The sequence below is a fragment of the Brassica rapa genome, chromosome A08, assembly GCF_000309985.2.
Source record: "Brassica rapa cultivar Chiifu-401-42 chromosome A08, CAAS_Brap_v3.01, whole genome shotgun sequence".
In the NCBI taxonomy this organism is placed as follows: domain Eukaryota; kingdom Viridiplantae; phylum Streptophyta; class Magnoliopsida; order Brassicales; family Brassicaceae; genus Brassica; species Brassica rapa.
In genome coordinates, this window is record NC_024802.2 from 8,115,774 (window position 1) to 8,137,284 (window position 21,511).

At 29.2% G+C, this 21,511-nt stretch overlaps 1 protein-coding gene across 1 annotated transcript; it reads right to left on the minus strand.

The window, feature by feature from the left end:
• Positions 1 to 18,274: 18,274 nt before the first annotated feature.
• LOC103833698 (glutamine synthetase, chloroplastic) lies at positions 18,275 to 21,511 on the minus strand. Its single transcript, XM_009109769.3, has 12 exons — positions 21,251 to 21,511; positions 20,470 to 20,731; positions 20,352 to 20,391; positions 20,172 to 20,275; positions 20,031 to 20,079; positions 19,845 to 19,951; positions 19,648 to 19,735; positions 19,436 to 19,564; positions 19,232 to 19,306; positions 18,894 to 19,145; positions 18,737 to 18,797; positions 18,275 to 18,640 (listed from the first exon to the last, which is right to left on the minus strand). The coding sequence occupies exons 2-12, from the start codon at positions 20,709 to 20,711 to the stop codon at positions 18,501 to 18,503; spliced, it is 1,287 nt and encodes a 428-aa protein (XP_009108017.1). The 5' UTR covers positions 20,712 to 20,731; positions 21,251 to 21,511; the 3' UTR covers positions 18,275 to 18,500.

A 21,511-nucleotide genomic window follows, 5' to 3' on the forward strand; every position in this document is an offset into this window, starting at 1 on the left:
ATAATAATGACTAGGGATGGGCTTTTGGATACCCATACGGGTTTAGTTCTGATCGGTTTGTATTTTGGGTTTTCGGGGTCAAAGATTTCAGCCTTATTAGAATGTTTCTAAATTTTGGTTTGAGTTCGATTTGGATCTTTGCGGGTTTGGTTTGGGTTTGGATAACTAATTTAAATTATTTTTAAAGTCTTAAAACATTATATATTTTAAATTTCTCAAAATGTATAAATAAAATAATATATTACGTATAAATTTGAATAACATATGTCATAATACTTAAGCTTAACATATCAATTGGCTTGATTTAAAATTTTGGATACGAAATCAATAATTATTTTAAGTATTTTTGGTGATTTGAGTATACTTTAACTATTTCAGATATTTACTTTTGACTATCTATATATATTTTCAAGTATTTAAACCAATTTAAAAGTATCATTTTTGATGTTTTATATACGTTAAATCTAAAAATAATTAATATATATAAGTATATAAATCTATTTTTAGATAAATTCGGATACCCAAATACTTCAGTTCGGATCAGATTCGGTTCTCTAAATAACAAAATTTTGAATAATTAGAATATTTAATCAATTTATGTTTGGGTTTGGTACTATATCTTTGGATCGGTATCGGTTATGTTCCTCGGATTCATTTTTCCAAATCCTAATAATTACATGAAAAACAAATATCAATATATTTTTCAAAATATACACCCGCGCGCCTGCGCGGGTCAAAATCTAGTTGATTTGAAATATGGAGTAAGAGTAGAAGTCTGAGAAAGTCTTCACGACACCAACAAATATTGAAATATGGATACAAAGAAAAAATATCGATTGGAGAAATTTTCATGGTCATTTCTGTTTATCTGTTTTTAAATTTATTTTATTTATAATTTGAGCTTCATAATTCTTTCTATATTTTTTGTTAGATTTTATTGTCACTCAAAAAGGAATTAGTAATTAAAAATTATTATATTTTTATAGAAATATTGTATACTATAAACGATACACTTGAAATAATAATTATAAATAATATTACTATTAAATTATTTTAAATTTTAATATATATTTAAATAAAATAAAATAAAATCAATTATTGTAACCAATGCTAATTTTTTTTTGTCGACATTTTTTTTTGTGGGCAACCAATGCTAATATAAACATCAATTAAGACATATGTGCATTTATGCTTGCAAAACAAGCAATCCCGAACCATGCTTCATTTCATTACCATAGTTAAGAAATTGATGTAACTCTTAATAACATTTTTTTTACAATCGATACATAATAAAATCATTTATAATAACTGATGTGAATAAATTTAAAATAAATAATGTTACAGTGTTGTTGTATTGAGATATATTTTAAACCTTAGAGAATTGTAACAATAAACGGCTTTGTCATAGTGGTTGAGGCTTAGAGTAGTCATTGAGTCATCCAGGGTTCGAATCTCTAAAACATCTTATTTTGACAAAATATTTTTCTTTAATAATTATTTATTTTTAATCATAATAGACAGTTCAGCGACACGTAAGCTTCCGTTAATGACACGTCACTATTTATAAACACTTAACTAACGGAGAATTGGTCAATGCATGATTTAGCCTAATTTTATTAGTTCATGTATGAAATTCAAAATAAATCTACGTTGATGTATGTTTTAGCACATGTCATCAGTGTATGTACTGATCGGGACCGCGATCCCCTGTTGATGTATGAATTGGCCGATTTCCCGAGATTTGGCTATCACATCCGTTTTTAAAGTTCAAGCTCCTAGGGACAAAAGAAAAAAAATACATAAGAAAATAACTATGCTAATGTCTCGATATCCGTATGGATTCTATAAAGCTCGACTGGGATTTTTTTTTTGAAAGGAGTGCGTTGAGGAGCACTTGGCTATCTGTTTTGAACCAGATATTAGAAAAATGGAGAGATTTTGCCTGAAAGAGGGGCTCACAGACTGATAGTGCCTCCGCCGTCAGGGGTGAAGTGACGAAAGCTTCCACTGTAGAGCCTTGCCCTCGTACATTTTTTTTTTTGGGGTGTAAAGTCGGTATAATGCCAGCCACATCCTGTAATATTGTCTTGAGGTAGACAAACCGCATCAGTATACACATTTATCACATCAGTCATGCCTTGAGCAATAATAATATGAGAAGGAGCTACACGTACGGCCGGCACTAAGCTAAAGTCCGTACACCAAAGCTGTTACATGCCAGAGATTATAAAATTTATAAGGGCGCCAAGGGATTATAATTTCACCTTAGTCTAGTGGATGTTAACCGATTCTCTTGACCTAAACTTCACAGGCTTGACACCCAATTCTTCCTTTTTTTTCCTTCACTGATAATAATAACATTTTTCCTTTTGTAATGAAAATGAAAATTAATTTTGATTCATTTATAGTTACAAACGATTTGATAACTTGTTTTCAAAATCTTGTTTCTTTTATTGTACACTAGGTTAAGATCCACACTTTGCACGGGATGAACATTACATACACAAATTATTTTTACGTATTATTGTTTATTTTCATTTTTACATATTATGAAATAATAAAATAATAAATATATATCAAGAATTTGATAAGTAAGTAATTATTACATATATAATAAAATTGGTGTGATCACATAAATCAAAACAATCAGTTTTGTTTTTATTTACAATCATTTTATTAATTCAAATAATCATTTTATCTATTTTATATGGTCTATAACTAGAATTAAATGATATTAGCATATATATATATATATACTGTATTCTTAAGATGGCTATCTATTAAATGAAGATTTTTATGCATATGGTTTTATGATCATTCGAATTTTCTTGTAACAAAAAAATAAAACACTGATAACATAATTTCAAAGTGAAATGTTTAATAGTTTACTAGTTTATAATCATTTAAAAAATTTCCATGAAAATTTCATAATTAGAATATGAAGTTCTCAATATCTTTTAAAAAAAAATTCTGAAATTAAAATATTTATGTATTTTTATATAGTATATAGTTTAATTTGAATGACATTAAAAATATCTTTTAATCTGAATATTTATTAAATGAAACTTTTTACTCATATGGTTTTATAATTAGTTTATTTTATCATAACAAGGACGAAAGTATGATATACTCTTACTAGAGAAATTTTAATCTGTCATACTCTTAATGAATCTAACATACTCTTCATTTAATCTATACTCTTAAATAATGTGGTTAAAGTCAATTATATACACTTATTTCATTTAACCAATCAGAAGATGTTTTTTTTTCTCTTATCTCTCCTATTTAGTTTTCTCTCTCTCTCCTCGACCACCATTGTTTCAGACTCTTGTTTTCCATTTGACTCAATTCGTACCCAACACTACATTAAACAATTTTGATAAATTAGAAGTGTACATTCATACCCAAGAACTACATTAACCACTACATGTGTACCTAACACTACATGTTTAGCAATTGATTCAATTCGTACCCAGCAGTAATGGTATAACTTTGTATAACTTGGTAAAACTACATTGATACAACTGGTATAACTTAGTATTTGCTGAACCGTAAAACTTGGTATAACTGGATTTGTAAAACTGTAGAAGAGAAATGAAATTATGATATAAAAACTTATATATTTTATGAAATTAAGTATTTTATTAGATGATTAAATGATAATTGATTAGAGGAAACTAAATATAAGTGGTACAACCATAACGAAGTCTCTTGAGTACAATAAAACTAAGAAAAATGAAATCAATAGAAAAGTAAAACTTCGACTTCAATTTTTTTCTTAAAGTTCCTGCCCAGTTTTGCCTCCCGTTTTTAAACACTCCGAAGTCATGTTGGCAAGTATAAAAACCATTTTTAGATTTTTCCCATTTATACTATCCTCCTAATTCTCTCAACTCCATTTTCCCTCATTTTATCTCTCTCTCTCCCTTTACATAATGAGCAATTGGTCGGGTTCCTCTTCCACAAGTGGTGGCCGGACAAGAGTCGGATTGCTATTAGGTGTTTCTGTCAGAGCTGGTCCTAGAATTGGAAAGGCCAGAAGCAAAAAAAAAAGTGGCCACTTTTTGAAAAAAACAAAATATGGAATGGTGCCCACTTGTCGTCAAACCTATGTACTGCTGAAAGTGTGTACCTATCAGTTTACCGCTAGACTAAAGAGGATATCTGTAATTTGTGGCCGAAATTAATAAATAAAACAATTGGCTGGCACTGGTTCTTGCGGCGAGGGTGTCATCGCTCATCTACAAATCCAGTCCGAACCCTTACCGCCGATATTATCGATGTCGCCATGTGGCTCAAAGGAGGGTAAAACCATTTAGCTTTAGATATTAGTGTTTCAAGTTCTCTAAACCACAATTATTTTCGCTATTTTGTAGCTTATGAACGACAATCATGTCTTCAAATAGGTCGATCATGCATTCACGGATGATATACAACAGTTGGTCTACCAAGTTTGTGCGCTAGAAAAAGAACTTCAACTTCTTAAAGAGACCATGAGAACTGAAGGACCCAATAATGAAATGGTAGTTGTAGGTTATTGCTTAATTCATATTGTCATAGTTCTAGGGATTTGGTTGTACAAGTAATTTGAACTTCTATCAAGTTAATGCAATTATGACTTACTCTACAGCTTTTAAGATAAAATTCTAAACTTGTTTGCTTGTTTACAAGTATACACGTATTATTCTAATAATTGTAAGCATATTTGTGACTTGATTTAATTATTAGCTTCTGTATCTTTTTGGGGTTTCTCTTTATGAATGCCCTCTTTTAACATTTGGCCTTCTGATATTTTAAAATTTATATATTTTATGAAATTAACTATATTATTACATGGTTAGATGAGAAATGATTCTAGAAAACTCCACATGGAAACCCCAAATCCTGAAACTCTCATCACACTTGTTCAAAGAAGAGTTGATGTGGAAATGTCTTCCTCTACAGCTTTGAGAGGAAAACACATAGCATTTCACGATAATACATTTTAATATTTCTGTTTTAATGGTTGTATAACTGAGTGAAACTTAATAAAACTAGTAAAATTCTTTTAAGAAAAATAGATATAACTCGAATGCAGTATAAAATATAACTGGTTAAAAGCTTTTCAACAGTTGAAATACCTAAAAATTAAAATATTTCATATTTAAAAAAAAAATTCTCAGAAACATCTTACATTTTGAAAAAGAAAGAATATTACTTAGACAATAAGAACCTATGATAACCTTTTAAGAAATTTTCCAAAACAACAATGTTAATTATCTTAATAAACAAAATGTTAATTATCATTAGTAAAATTCACTAAATATTTATTTTTAATAAGAAAGTATTTAATGTTAAATAAGGTTTATTATATATTTATTGAGATTTTACAAATATAACCCAAATACTAAACAATTTAGTTTTTTTTTAGTGTTCCAACATTTTATTAAAAATATTATAGTAAATAAAATTTATAATTTTATAAATTATATAAATACATATAACACAGATTTTATAAATTTAGAAATAAAAATAAATAATTACATAAAATAATTTAAGGAATACACTCTTACAAGAAAAAAAATTATATTAAAAATATTTTTTGAAAAGTAAAAATTTAATAAATTCATTACATTTGGGATTTAAACTATTATAAAAGTTAAACATAACTACTAAAAAAGATTTGTGCGAATAAAAAATCTAGTACTATATAAAAATTGAGACTATATAAGATTTGAAATCACCAATTATATTATAACAAATCAAAATTTTAAATTATTATGTAAAAATGTCAGTTTTCCAGAAACATTTTTTATTTAAAAATTAAATAGAAAACTATAACAAATAAGGTAAGTTAACAAAATTAAAGCATTATAGATAAATTAACTTAATATATATAATATTGTTTTTAAATTTAATATAAAACTAAAATATAAAATAATAATTAGTTTAAAAATGAAAGACTTTCAAACAATTTCTTTTGTCAGCAACTTTCAAACAGTTATGAGTTTAACACATGATTTTCAATGTTAAGGCTACATGCTATTGAAAATATTCACAAATAACATATACTATGTATAAGTTGAGGATATAAATCATTGAGAATGTCTACATATTATTTTAAAATACCAAAATATGACAATCATAATTTTATATACTATATAAAAGTTTAGGATATAAGCCATTGAGTGTATCCACTTATGATTTAGCATCACCAATTATATTATGACAAATTTGAATTTTAATTCATAATTTTTAAAACTATGAAAACCATAATTTTATTTTACTAATTTCAACATATCAAAATTTCCAAAATTGATTATTTCCATACAAAATTGAATTCAACACAAAGAAGGGAAACTAATAAATAAATGATTAAATGGAACTAACTCATATATATATATATTAATTGTTTGAAAATTTATAATAAAACTAAATAAAAAAAATATAGAATAAAATATTTTTGCTTGCACACAAAATAAAGATACTCTTCAAAATAAATTTTCAAAAATGTATTTCCAAAAAACAAAAATAGAAATGAATATCAAAATGTAATCTAGATACACATGAGAATAATCTAATCTAAGAACAAGATTGAAAATTTACTCTTTATCTCTCTCTCTGAAATATGTAAGTGAGAGAGGAGAGTGAGCGCCCGAAGCCATAATTTATTTATGAGTTTCAAATTGTTTTTAATTAATCCAAAGAAATTAACAAATTTATTTATTCATCCAAAATTAAAATTTTAATCAACACTATCATATGTTTTGAAAAACGTTTTTAGTCAGTTACAATCAAAACTTTCATAGAAACTAAACAAATAGGCTATAATGAAATAAATCTAATCTACAAGATTTTCAAAATTATTGTTATCAAAGCAAAATACATGATGAATTCTTATAATCATTAGTCTGATTGCCTCATATATCATATAAATTAATAAGATGAATGAAAAAAACAAAATCTAAAAAAACATGTCAAATATGTTTGTTAAGAATTGTAATAAAATTTATAAGGAAGACCAACAATAAATTAGTATGAAAATAACATAAAAATGATAAAAAAAGTCAATATGTATTTATCAATATAATAATGTACTATCTAAGTATTATAATCAACAAATATATGAAAAATTAAAAGTTATAAACATCTAAAATTTAAGAAAAGAAAATATCAAAACGAGGTAACGTAGAATGCCCCATGGATAAGCTATCTACGACGTTTGCTATCTTATCGTCAGAATTTGACAACTAGGAAAACAATTAGAAAATTATGTAATTGTTTTCAAATGATCTTAGAAATTTTCATGTAAACTCCAAAACAAAAAAAAAAAATTTTTTATCATACCAAAATAATATTTTTCATTCAAAAAATTATAATCTATTGTGATGACAATCACTATTTTAATAACTAATTAGATCAAGTCATAGATAAATCTAATACTTTGGATATCTATATTATTAATTTAATAAATAAAATATTACTTTAACATTAAGTATTTTCTTTAATTTTTATTTTACAAATACTAATTAATATTATGTATATTTCATTAAGATATGTTATTGTGATTAAAATTAAATCTAAATACTATACTATTACACACACACCCACACACATATATATATATATAAGAATCACACGTTAATTGTAAAGTTTTATGAGTACAAAGTAAAATTAGATATTATGCAGATATATTAATCGTTTATGTTATTCAAATAATATATAAGAAATTTTGGACACCTACCAACGATCTTTCCGCTATTTAGCAAACTGCCAAAAGAACACTTTTCAGACACTGTTGACAATTATGGTGAACAATGATACCCTTATAGCTACATACTCGGCATATATTGGAAAAATCTATCCCAAATATATGAGATGATTTGTCACAGTCAAATATATGCTCGAAATCTCTCTCTGTCAGACCAAATATTACAACCCTTATTGTTTACTAATTCAAAATTCAATATATTCATCCTTTGCTCTTTCTTCCATCATATCCCTACCAATACAAAAAAATCTTTCAATCTCTCTCCTCTCTCAACCTCTCTCCTCTCAAAACTAACCCAAATCCATCGAACAAACCCTAGATCCTCTATCTTGAGACACCAAATGGAACACGACAAACCCCGAGCTCCACCAAATTGTTTCAAATTACAAAATCTTAATATCTCTGTAAATCAAAACTTTCTCTGCATTCCTAAAATCTGCAATATTCGTTAGTTTTGTTATATATCACAGTTTTCATACTAAGAAGATTTTGGTTAAGAATTTTTTGGTATTAGGTCTACCCGTACCACAAACTTAGTGGAATAATGAAAATCTTGAATGTATTTGATGAAGATGAAACCGAAGTCCTTCTTGTGTGTCCTTCGGGAAGTTTTGGAGAAAGAATCAGAGGAAATAAAAACTTTCAAATCGAAGTAATGGAGTCATGCGAGAGAGAAAGAAGATTCTGAGACAATTATTGGTCATCTCATTTGGATGTTTCTTTGCTGTGACCGCTATCATCATCTCCATTGTCAAGAAGTGACTTACTCAGATGCAAGTATAGTCCTAATGTGTAAATTTCTCGTTCATATCCTCTCATATGGTTTGTGTTTGTTTTGTTAACTGGTCCATTTAGGAATTTTTAATATGTTGTAAGATATTGTTGGATCTGTGTTCGGAAACTTTGTTGCATCTTATGTAAGTCTGTGGATATAATGAAACTTAACTGTCCAATTTTTAATGTAAACTGCTACTATTGAACATAACCTTTTACTCTTAATAGTAATTCTATGTGTCAGCTATCATTGTCTATATTTCTATTACACTCTTGTTATGTATCTTGTGCATATGTAGCACTGTCAAATATCTCAAAGTTTTTATTCTCAAGTTGTTATCTGTGTTGGAAAATAAAATATTATTCATCATTTTATATGTATGGCTAAGCTAAAATTCAAATTGCCATCATTTCCAGGAATGATATTTTTGAATCCTTTGTAACCGGCTAAATATGTTTTACACAATCTAAGATTCAATATATACGTCCATGATATATTGTAGCCGTCTATAACTTCAACTAATAAAAATGATAGGCTGAAACCTTTAGTTCCATTTAATATATGTATTGCTAAATAACCATCATTATAACCGGCTAAACTCCACTATACACAATCTAAGATTTGATATACACACACATGCTATATTGTAACCGTCTAATTATCATATTATCATGGCATGGATATAATGAAACTTGGTTGCATCTTATGTAAGTCTATATATATAATGAAACTTACCTGTCCAAGTTTTAATGTAAACTGCTAGTATTGAACATAACCTTTTATTCTTAATAGTAATCCTATGTGTCAGCTACCATTGTCTATTTTACTATTACACTCTTGTCATGTATTTTGTGCATATGTATCACTGTCAAATATCCCAGAGTTTTTATTCTCAAGTTGTTATCTGATATACTTTGGATTTGACCCGTTTTCATCCATGGTATATAGGTGTTTTACTATATATATATATATATATATATATATATATATATATCTATGTTTTCTACTCTTCTAGGTATGTTTTCAGGTTCAGGTATATTTCGGAGTAAAACTATGACTTTGGAGCATTTTAGAGCTTAAAGGACATTTCATCCGAGCTGACCATGTAGAGGTCGACGAGAGGAAGAATAATCGATCGATGCGCATCCAGTGCTGTCGATCGACACCAAGAGTTGCCTCGACAGATGAAGATTAATATCGATCGATGTACACAATTACCATCGATCGATGTCGAGACATTGGACACGCGACATTTTGGAACCAGCGGACATGAAGCCCAAGTCCAAGCCAAATTACGAAAATGCCCTGACGAGTTTTTAACCTAGTAGATTATATACTGCCTAAGTGTTTTTGACGGCAAAGAGAGCTTTTTGTTACAGTTTTACTTTGAGAGAGAGAGAGAGTTTTGGAGAGAATATCACTTGTGATTGGAACTCCTTGTTTTCATTTTCTTTTCATCTATACTATGAATTCCCATTTCTTCATTGTCATGAATTGCTTTGCTATGTCTGAGTAGTTCATTTATTAGATCCAGGGTTCAGATAGGTTTGTGGGATTAGCCCCAAACTATAGATCTGCCTTGTTGTGATATTCATGATAGATTTGTATTCATTGCTTGTTTTAACCTTGCTAACTAGAACATGATCATAGGATTGCATACTCAAGCACCCTTGTTATCCCATCCTGACATCTATCTATCATATTAGGACTGCTAGAGAGGGCTAACCGCCAATTTAGTATCTTAATAGGGCATATCATACTCGCGCATAGGCCTGGCTAGAACCCGTCGATCGATGTCCTCAACTGACTATCGGTCGACGTAGGCAAAGGTGTATCGGTCGACGTCCCAATAGGACCGTCGATCGACACTCTTTCGTTGTCAACATACTAACCGTTGAGACACGAGATCTAGCTTGTTAACCAGTGAAACATGCGATAGCTGATCACTGAGTTAAGCGGTTGAACTCTAACATATCATGCATGCAACAAATAGGCATCTATAGGTATTATAATCTCCAACACCTGAATAGTGGCCCTGCATCTAATATCATTTCCAATCAAGTTACATTTACTATTTACTTCACTTGTTACCATTGCTATTTCATTTAAACATTTACAACTCTTAGAATTAATAGATTTAATTGTTCCCTAACTCCTTGTTGATTCGATCCCTAAGTACTACATCTGAACCTTTTTTTATGAGAGTAACACTCCTTAGGGTAATTTGAGTGGTATCATTATCCGTGTTGGTAAATAAAATATTGTCCATCATTTTATATGTATGGCTAAGCTAAAATTCAAATTGCCACCATTTTCAAGAATGATATTTTTGAATTCTTTGTAATTGGCTAAATATGTTTATACAATCTAAGATTTAATATATACGCCCATGATATATTGTAGCCGTCTATAACTTTAAATAATAAAAAGGATAGGCTGAAACCTTTCGTTTAATTTAATATGTATGGCTAAATAACCATCATTTTCAAGAATAATATATTTGAATAATTTATAAGCGGCTAAACTCCATTATACTCAATCTAAGATGTAATATATACATATATGCTATATTGAAACCGTGTAATTATCATAGCATAGTTCTTTGATATATCGTACTAGAAGTTTTTAACTTATTATAACTATCATCAATATATATAGTACTAGAAGAATTTAGCATTTTCAATACGAAGTAGTTGGAACTTCTCATGCTCATCTCTAAACCTGTTTTACAATATTAGTTCACTCTGTGACACTGAACAAAATGTAAGACAACCAACTATAGCTATGATATTTGGGTTAGTTCACATCGTGTCACTGATAAGCAAATCAATATTGTTTGGTAACCATTAGCACAATACAGAATCAAAAAGGATTTTGAATTGCAGTAACCATTAAACACAGAATTTGAATTCACTGATAAACACACAAGTCCCCCGTCATTGATCCTTCTCTACATCGAAGATACACTCCAGATCCATCGTCAAAGACACGTCAATTGAGAGATTTCGTTCGTCAATTCACAAGGGGATTCTAAGGACGATCATTGTGACAGCTCGATAGTCTTCGGATGTAGAATGAATAACGTGGAGGCTCGTGAAGTAAACCACATCCATATTTTGATTAGTTGGCTAGACGAATAACAACCATATACACGACCAGACAGCAAGCTAATTCTTAGACAGTACCGTCTTGATTATTGGAAAAGTGACCCGATGTATCTTTAAACGATAGAGTATGAACTCCGGTAGAGAGAACAAAATCTGGTTCGGAACTGTGATGATGAATGGTTGGATGCGCTCAAGTGATTATGTAGAGGAAGAAAATGGAAAAAGTAGCGGAGAAATTCATGATCTTCTTCGGTTGTTTGCAACTCATGAACTCTTGAAGAAAAAAGCAGAGTAAACTTTTAGAAAGAAACAACGACAATGAAAGAGAAAAATAGTATATTTGATTTATTTTAGAATATAAATGGTTGAGATTGCTCTGAACAAATCTAATGTAAATCTTTAAAAAAATCTTCAATAAAACTTTATGTCAACTACGAACCTACAATGCTATACAAGAGTAAACTTCCGTGAGGTTTCAGAGGGTAATTTCGTCTTTGTCTCAGGCACTACTTCACACGCGCCATGATATTTTACGGTTTTTGGTATTGGGCTAATTTCATCATCTTTCATCAATATTTTCCCATTTCACTTTTTGTCATCTATAGATTTGCAACAGTTGTAACACAAAGCCGGCAAAGGTCTAATCCCTTTCTAGAGCCACAAGCCGGCGTGATACAAGTTACACCCTGAGACACGATGATACAACCCAAACTCAAGAAAAAAAAAGAAGTGAAAAAAGGCTAGAAACATACTACTGGAGACTAAATATGGACTTCAAGAATGATGAAGCTGACTGAACCGAAAGTAGGATTGAAAGGAATGCGAAACACGCCTAATTATTAGAGTTGAGCTGAAATCTCTACCACTGTTCCCTTAGGAACCATACAAACAAACCAACACACTTACCACTTCTTCAAACAAAAGAAGCCACCAGAGAAAAAGCCTTCAAGTCGAGCAGTCAAAAAAGAGACGCATACACGTTTGGCGATCGACTACTCCAAGACCATCGCGATTGAGACGCATACACTTTTAAACTATGATTATGGAAAATGATTATGGAAAAATGATTTTATAGATACAATTTCACGAAAAAATTATTTTAAACAAAAAAGGAAACATAGGTAAAAGAAAGAACGGAAGTTTCCTTAGAGAATTTTTTCCTACAGCTGAAATATCACCGTTGAAGTTTACAGCACAACATAAAGTAAAATCAAATGATAGCTAATTTCGAACCTGAGACATGAATAATAAATACTCAAATGTCTAACAATTGGTTTGATGGCGATATAATAGATTGGCTCCTAAGACAATTACAAATCTATCGGCCTTAAGCCCATGCTTGACCATCTTGTGGTCAGGACCGGCTCTGATCCAGACTGAACCACCGTATACAAAAGCTTTGTATGCATACTTAAAATCCACCACTAAATTACTTTATAAAATTGCAGGACTTCCACTTCTTATAACTGGATCCACCATTAATATATATGTTCATATATCTTAACCAAACGAATATATATAAGCATGATCTTATTGTACATAATCTTCATCAGAAAAAGAGTGCTTCGTAACTGTTTTGAATCTAAATGTCACATTAAGTCTTTTCTTTTAAGGTTGACCAACTAAAAAAAAAAGGTTTACCAACTCAATTGATAAATAGGTGGACCGCCCGCACGCATGTGTGGGCATTAACATTAATATTAAATTAATAATTACATATTTACAACTATATAATACTTATGTTACATGTATATGGTTAATATGAAAGATTCGATGTTACATATTGATATTTATACTATGTTCATATGAACAAAGAATACATTAGAACGTTTAGAAAATGATCACATTTAACACTAATCTTAAAACATCAGAAAAATATAATTGAGAAAAAACAAATATTTCATGCATAACCCCAATAAAAAATCAGCCATGAAATATAAAAGAGAGATTTGAATTACCTAAGATTTATTATCATTGGTTTCATTGTAACAGCATAGATGATTTACGGTTTCCTTCTCTAAGTCTTGAATCAGAAAAGAGGTAATTCTAACAAAAATATTTAAAGATCTAAAAAATCCCCAAAAGATAACAAATTATATAATTGATAGGACAACGTCAATGAGTTTCAAAGTTTTTAAAAAGCTTTGAGATTACCTTTGGCTCTCAGACGTACCAAAGAGGATCACGTACAATAAATAAATTGCACTTGATTAGCATACACATCTTATATTATATTCTTGATAAGTGATTTAACTTTATAAAAAAAAAAAGAATTACATTTTTTGAAAGGGATGATCAGTTCCTGGATAAACAAAGTTGTCTCTTTTTGTTAGTTGAATCACTACTGATGCAAAAATATAGATAGAGATACAACATGGAGAGGAAGAGAACAAAAATAAACGAAGAAGAAGAATTCCCCCTAAAATTACCAGTAATGGTGTTTCCGTCTATGAGTTACTTATTGATTATCATACACCTGCGCAAGATCACAAAAGTAGAATTTAAATTAGAAAGATCAAAAACATATGAAAACTTAAAAGATAGATGCGTGAAACTAATGACAGTGGCGTGATATTTATATAGCAAATTAGTTTAAGTTTCTAAATGACCTAGTTTTCAAGATAATATATGAGATAGAATATCCTCTAATAAATTTTAATTCAGCTATGAGATATAATATCTTCTAATAAAATTTTAAAGATATTCTGGTTATAATATATACATAATTTTGGTAACTCAAATCTTGCTTTATATATATATTTAAATATTAAATGCATGATATTAGGAAAGAAGATATCTCGTCAATTAATTGCAACTGGTTTTTGATAAAACAAATCCCACCATAAGGATTTAAATAATAGATAATAAGGAAAGAATAAAGAATTTTAACATTAAAACCCCTCAACTAAGTTTGTTTTAAATAAAAACCCCCAAACTAAGTATTTAACGAAAAACCCCCTAAACTAACTTTATTTAATGAATTAAACTCTAACATGTCATAATTACTATTACTACCAGTATATCTTTAGTTTAGGGATTTCTACACTAAGTAAGCATAGTTGAAGAATTTTACCATTAAAAATGAAAAAAAATCAAAATATTGTAATAGGAGGATAAATTTTCAAAATACATTTTATAAATTAATGTATAAGCTTCTATAAATAACTTAGAACCTCTTATAATAATTTAAAACATCTAATTTTTATAATGTATTTATAATTTTATAAATGGTTTATAAAGAATGCATTGAATTATTAAACATTAATAGTTATTATGATACTTTATATACAAATATAATTCTTTCTATACGAATATAAAATCATTATATCAATTCAAATAAACACTTTTGTTTATTATTTTATGTAATTTATAAATATATAAAAAATTGATCGCATTATTACTCTTTCATAGTTTCAACAATTAGTTACCATAAATAATTATTTATAACATTTTGTAGATTATTTGGAAAGTGGTAATTGAATTATCCTTTCCTTTTAGATATAATTATAATAAATAAAATTAAAAATCATCGGTCAATCATATTATAACAATTTGAAGAGTTCATTTATGATCAACACGTAATAAAAATCACTTATGTGACTTCTCAATCAATATATAGTAGGATTTATATTTTATAAATAATTTATAACACTATATAAATAATTTTTAAAATTATGATAAATTTATTCTGTAAAAAACGATAAATAATTTAAAAATCATATTAATAAACATGTTTGGATTTTGTAATATTTAAAATAGTTATTATATAATTATATTCGAATACAATTCATCAAGTAGAATATAAAACTATATAATTATCTTATATAAAAATTTGGTCATTATATTTTATAGTTTATAAATATTAAAAGTAATAAATATAACATTATTAATCTTTCTATAATTTCGAGAATTAGTTTCCATAAATTATTATTTGTAATATTCTTTAGATTATATGGCAAATGATTTTAAATGTTTTTAGACTTACCTTAAATTTTTAGATCTAATTTAAATAAATAAAAATTAAAACAAATCGACCAATCAAATTATAACAATTTTTTTGAAACTTCACCTATGAGCGACACGTCACCAGACGTCACTAAAGTGACTTCTCTTTTAATATATAGGGAGATTAATATCGCTGTTTTTTTTCTTCGAATTAAATTATCAGCTATGTCATTTTACTAACCAAGTTACATAAACTAAATTATTTATTTGAGAGTTCAATGGTATTAGAAATAATAATTCTAAAAGTTGATATGTCTTTTATTTACCATGTGGTAGACTTGATTAAGTTTGATTTATGATTGTAACTCAAAAATGTTACCAACCATGAATTAAATTTACTTTTTTGATTTTATGTTTATTTAACATGTATTGTAGTTGAGTTACCATTTTGACTTAGATCCTTTATAAAATTGCTAAATCAAAACTTAAACCAACATCAACCAAAATTCCATATATTAAAAGTTGATTTACAAATTTAAATAACTTTTCTTTCTAAAAAATAAAAATGAAAATAGTGATTTTCGAAAACTTCCATGTGCCAAGTTACTCTACCTAATTTTGTGCTAGTCAAAGATTTTTATAATCTTTTTTGTTCCTGTTTTTTGAATTATTAAAAATTTTAGCTAATTATTATACAAAATCTTAAGCGTTAATTTTATTTGATAATTCAAAAATACCAATCACAAAATTAGTGTGGGATCACATCACTTTCAAAACCCAAAAGCTTAAGGTCTATTTTCTTCTGTCTTCTTCTTTTGTTTGCAAAAGTTATCTTCATTTTTTACTTGCAAAAACTAATTAGCTTAACGTCTGTTTTTCTATCTTCTTCTTCATATTTACTTCCAAAAGATATTAGTCACCTTTTTTAGGTCTAGACCCCTAATTGCATTAGTCTAAGAATTTCAGAACTGGGATATTCTTTTATATATATCTTGTGTTCTTATAAGAGACCTTTTATAACTATATTGTATCCAAAAATATACTTTCAGCTTCTAATTAATAAGATCTTTCATTGCATTGCATGTGGATGTAGTTCATTGGTGAACCAATTGAATTTATGTATAATTTACCTTTCTCCTTTATATATATATGTTTTTGCATTATTGTTGTGTTATCGTATATAAATGGGAGACGGTCCACATGTTAGGACCACCACCTGTTAGACGATTATATGGTGTAAAAACATAAATCCCTTTAGGTTTAAGAAAACTGCAAGCTCGAAAAAGTGATGTTACGCATTATTTTTAAATAATGACCATTTTACCTTCTAAAACTTGTATATGAAAATGAGGATTGCAAGTCAATGTTTGGCTTACTTGATTAGGGGCAGCCTGCCTATATACCTTATAACCAGGACCAACTTAGGGCATGGGACATGGATCCTAAGTTCCAAACATTTTTGAATAAAAATAATATTAATTAGGGAAGCCCAAAAAATTTAGGTGTTCAGATATTACCCAAAGACCCATAAATAACTTCCATCCTTGCTTATAACTTTTCCGGATAGCATATTCTAGAAAACTTATCAGACCTAATTTCGTTTGTTACAAAACTTGAACGAAAAAATAGAGTTCAAGTTTTGCTTTTTATAATGTCATAAAAAAATGTCGGAAATATTAATGAACTAAGTGTTTTTCTGTTACACAGATGAACAGCTCAACAACTCGTCCGTATGGATATGGTGAAGTGGTATGTGAGTCCTGGGAATGTATTAAAACAATTTTTTGAGGGTTTTGAGCCTTACTTGAAACAAAAGCACAATTATGTGAAAAGTATGGATTTGAGATTCGGCCAAGACAGTTTACATGGTAATCATTTCAAACTCGAGATGAAATAGTGTGATGGTTCTTCAAACAAAAGTCAACAATATAACACTACAGGCATTTCTACTCGAGCTGAACGGATCATCCGATATGATATATTAAAAATAAAACTCAATCGACTAACTTTACCAACATCTAATTAACATAATTCTGTATTCATCCTCTAAACATTATTTATAATGTGATTTGCATATGTGTTATCCCTAAATTCATAAACAACAAAAGAAAGGTGTCATGCTTTTGAAAAAATGTGACATGAAATCAACCTAATTATAATACGTACATTTTTAAAGATTTATACTTTTGGAAAATAAAAAATATAATTATAATTAATAAAAAATACTAAATATAATTACAAACATAAATTTTTACAACACTTATATATCAAATTTTGTATATATATATATATATAATCAAAACTAATCGTAAGTGTTCATTAATAAATACAAAACTAAAACAATACCAATCAAATAATAAAAATTGTTGATAATTAAATAATTTAAATTTATTTAAATTTATTGATTCATTATATTAGTTAATTAAAAAATTACCAGTTTAACTTATTTTAACTAAAACAAAATAATTCAAAATTTATTAAAATTTATATATTTAAATATATACCTATTTAAAACTAGGTAATAAGAGACAGATTTAAAATTAATAATCATTAAATACAATATAATATAAATAAATATATTTTTATAAAATGTAATTATAAATTTATTTAAATTTAAATAAAATCAAATTAAAAAAGTTAAATAAAATCAAATTAAAATTGTTAAATAAAATCAAAAGAGACGAGACTATAAGAATGCATTTATAGTTTTAGTTTTTGCCATCAGACCCTAACGAAAATATAAAAGGATGAACATTGCCCATCATAAAGTTTTGAGTTTTTCAACAATGCAAATGAAAAAAAAAAAAAAAACAAAGAATGTCTTATCCGAACCAACATTTTAAACAACATTTATTATCCCGGCAAGACTACTTAGATAAACATGCTTGTTCATCAGATTTATGATAGCTTTGGTTTAATTAACTTAAACCTTCAAAGAAAGCTTTTGAGCTGCAAGTGCTTCAGCCTCAAGGGTCGGCTCCCAGAGAAGTGTGGTCTCTGCCAAGAGTGAAGTCACAATGTATGGGTCCATGTTTGATGCTGGACGTCGATCTTCCAAGTAACCTATATATATATATATCCAAAGGCACAACGATATACATTAGCTATATATATCATAAAAAGAAAAAAAAAGGGTTACCATTCCAGCAGAATCAGTACCTTTTCCTTTCTTCTCGGTATCACGTCCCACACGAATTGAGCATCCACGGTTAGCCACGCCCTGACAAGTTGAAGTTTAAAGAAAGTGAGCAGAGGGATAAAACAACTGGGACTTAAAAAGTGAAATATTTCAGACTCTTATTGCATATATGCATACCCATGAGAATTGGTCGATACTAGCTGTCTCGTGCTTTCCGGTCAACCTTCTCTCATTGCCTTCACCGTATGCACTGATGTGCTCCATGTGACGAAGCGAGAGGTTCAAGATGGCCTTTTTAATCACATCAAATCCTCCTTCCTCTCTCATGCTTTTAGTACTGTAATTGGTATGGCAACCAGCACCGTTCCAGTCACCCTCTATGGGTTTGGGATCAAGTGTTAAGACAACACCAGCTTGTTCTGTGATTCTCTACAAAATGGTAAACAAACAGTTAATATAACTTAACTATTAGAGTCTCTCACCCACAAATCTCAACAAAAGAGACATTTGATTACCTCAAGAAGGTATCTTGCACACCAAACATGATCACCTGCTTCGATTCCTACACTCGGGCCAACTTGGAATTCCCACTGAACAAATATTTGTTGGCAACATAATCAAACAAACATTAAGTTGCAAAAAAAAAAACATAATCAAACATAAAAATAAATAAATAATTATAGAATTATTATCAGAAGCTTCTTTGAGAAAAAAGAGACCTGTCCTGGCATAACTTCACCATTAGTACCACTGATGTTAATTCCCGCATATAAACAAGCTTTGTAATGAGCATCTGAAATGTCACGTCCCCATGACTTTTCAGCTCCAACTCCACAGTAGTAAGGACCCTGACACCAATAAAAACTGTTGGTTACTTTACTTTTTGTAAACCAACACAAAACATACTTTTATAGCTTGACTTGGTTATCACCTGAGGACCAGGATACGCTCCAACGGGCCAACCCAAAGGCCAGTTTACGTTTGGCTGAAGTAAAGTGTACTCTTGTTCAATGCCAAACCTAAGATCATGAGAGAGTATTTAGACATATATAAGCACCAAATTCTAAGTAAATAGAATTGGAGGTAAGCCGATATATCTATATATGAGAGTTTTGGGCTATGACAAACCATGGAATCTCTTCATTGACCTTCTTGTTGCTGAAAATCTCAGCAGCTCGGGCACGTTTGTTTGTTGGAATTGGCTCACCAGCTGGTGTGTAGGTATCACAAATAACCTTTACAAATAATAGCTCGACCCTTAGTGTGTGACAACAAAAAAATGTTACTTATAGAATCAAAGTCAATGATGCATACCAATATGTTATCGCCTCCACGGAAAGGATCTCTGAAGATAGCTTGCGGACTGAATACAAACATGAAACGAATGTATGATGAGATTGTGAAATTATATCATATGAAATTAGAAATGTCTAGTGCCTTGGGGAAATATCTTACTATAAAATCACTTCACTATCTTCACCAGGTGCTTGTCCGGTACTGGAACCATCATAATTCCACTTGGGAAGCTCAGAAGGATCTTCCACAGGCTTTTCAAGAGTCTACAATTTTCAAAGAAACCATCTATTAATATACTAGCATCATAAAGTTACTACAAAGTCTATTAGAGTATCATACCCTTGACTTGCTCCTAAGGTCAATTCCTGATCCTCCAATCCTATTTAAATAAAAGGACAAATCATTAGAAACCTCGTACCAGAAGTTTGATATAAGACGTAGAGAGGTATATATGTACCAAATGTACTCAGCGATGATGCGGTCAGTGAAAGGTTTGGTGTCTAAATTGAGAAGACTCTCAACTCTATTGATTGTACTGTTATCAGATTGGAGAGCCATCACTTTAAAGCCTCTTAGTTTGCTGCTGTTCTGTTTCTTCTGTTTCAACATAACCGAGCTCCATAACTTTGAAGATGCAATGGGGCTCGGTTTAGTCAATTTCATTTGACATGTTGGAGAAGCTGCCAAGATTTGCGCCATTTTGTTTAAAGCTTGGATCCCTGATCAGATCAGAAAGTACTTAAACCCAAATCAAGAATCTACAACTTTATATGATACACTAGAGGGCATTAAGATTTGTGCTTCTTGTTCTGAAACATCCAGATTCTTGACCAAGGCCGATTAAACTAAACTGAGTTCACTAAAAGGTGATTGATTTAAAAAAAATATATTTAAGTTAGAGGGAAAAGACAAAGATATCCAATTAAAATAACAAAAAGTGTGATGATCCCTGTTGATAAGAGATCCAACTAAAATAACAAAAAAATGTGATGATCCCTGTTGATATTAGTCCAAAAAGAAGAGAAGTGTGGATTAATTAGTAAGTGGTGGACCCGAGATCTACTGGAAGCAACCTTTTGGAAGCTTAATCAGCAAAGAAAGACAGACTTCAACTTTTTATTACATTAGTTTCCTTGGAGATTCTCTTACAAGAAACAAATGGGTTTCCAAATCCAGTAACAAAATCGGATCAAATGCTGGAAAAGGTAAAAAGAGTATTGGGGAAAACGATGAAGTACCTGGGAACTTGAAGAAGACTTAACTCTGATTCAAGAGACTTGAGTGTTTGCAACAAATGGCAAAGAAAGAGTTGACAAATATAGAGAAGCCTTAGAATTTTTGAATATTTTCTTTCACAAAAATAAAAATAAAATAAATAGAATTTACTTTCTTATTTAAAGAGGGGACTGAGTGAAGTGGCTTTTGCCAAAGAGATAGGGGTATGCTCTACGAGTGGTGCAAAAAAAATTCTATTTGGTAATTGCTTTGTCTTTGCAGAT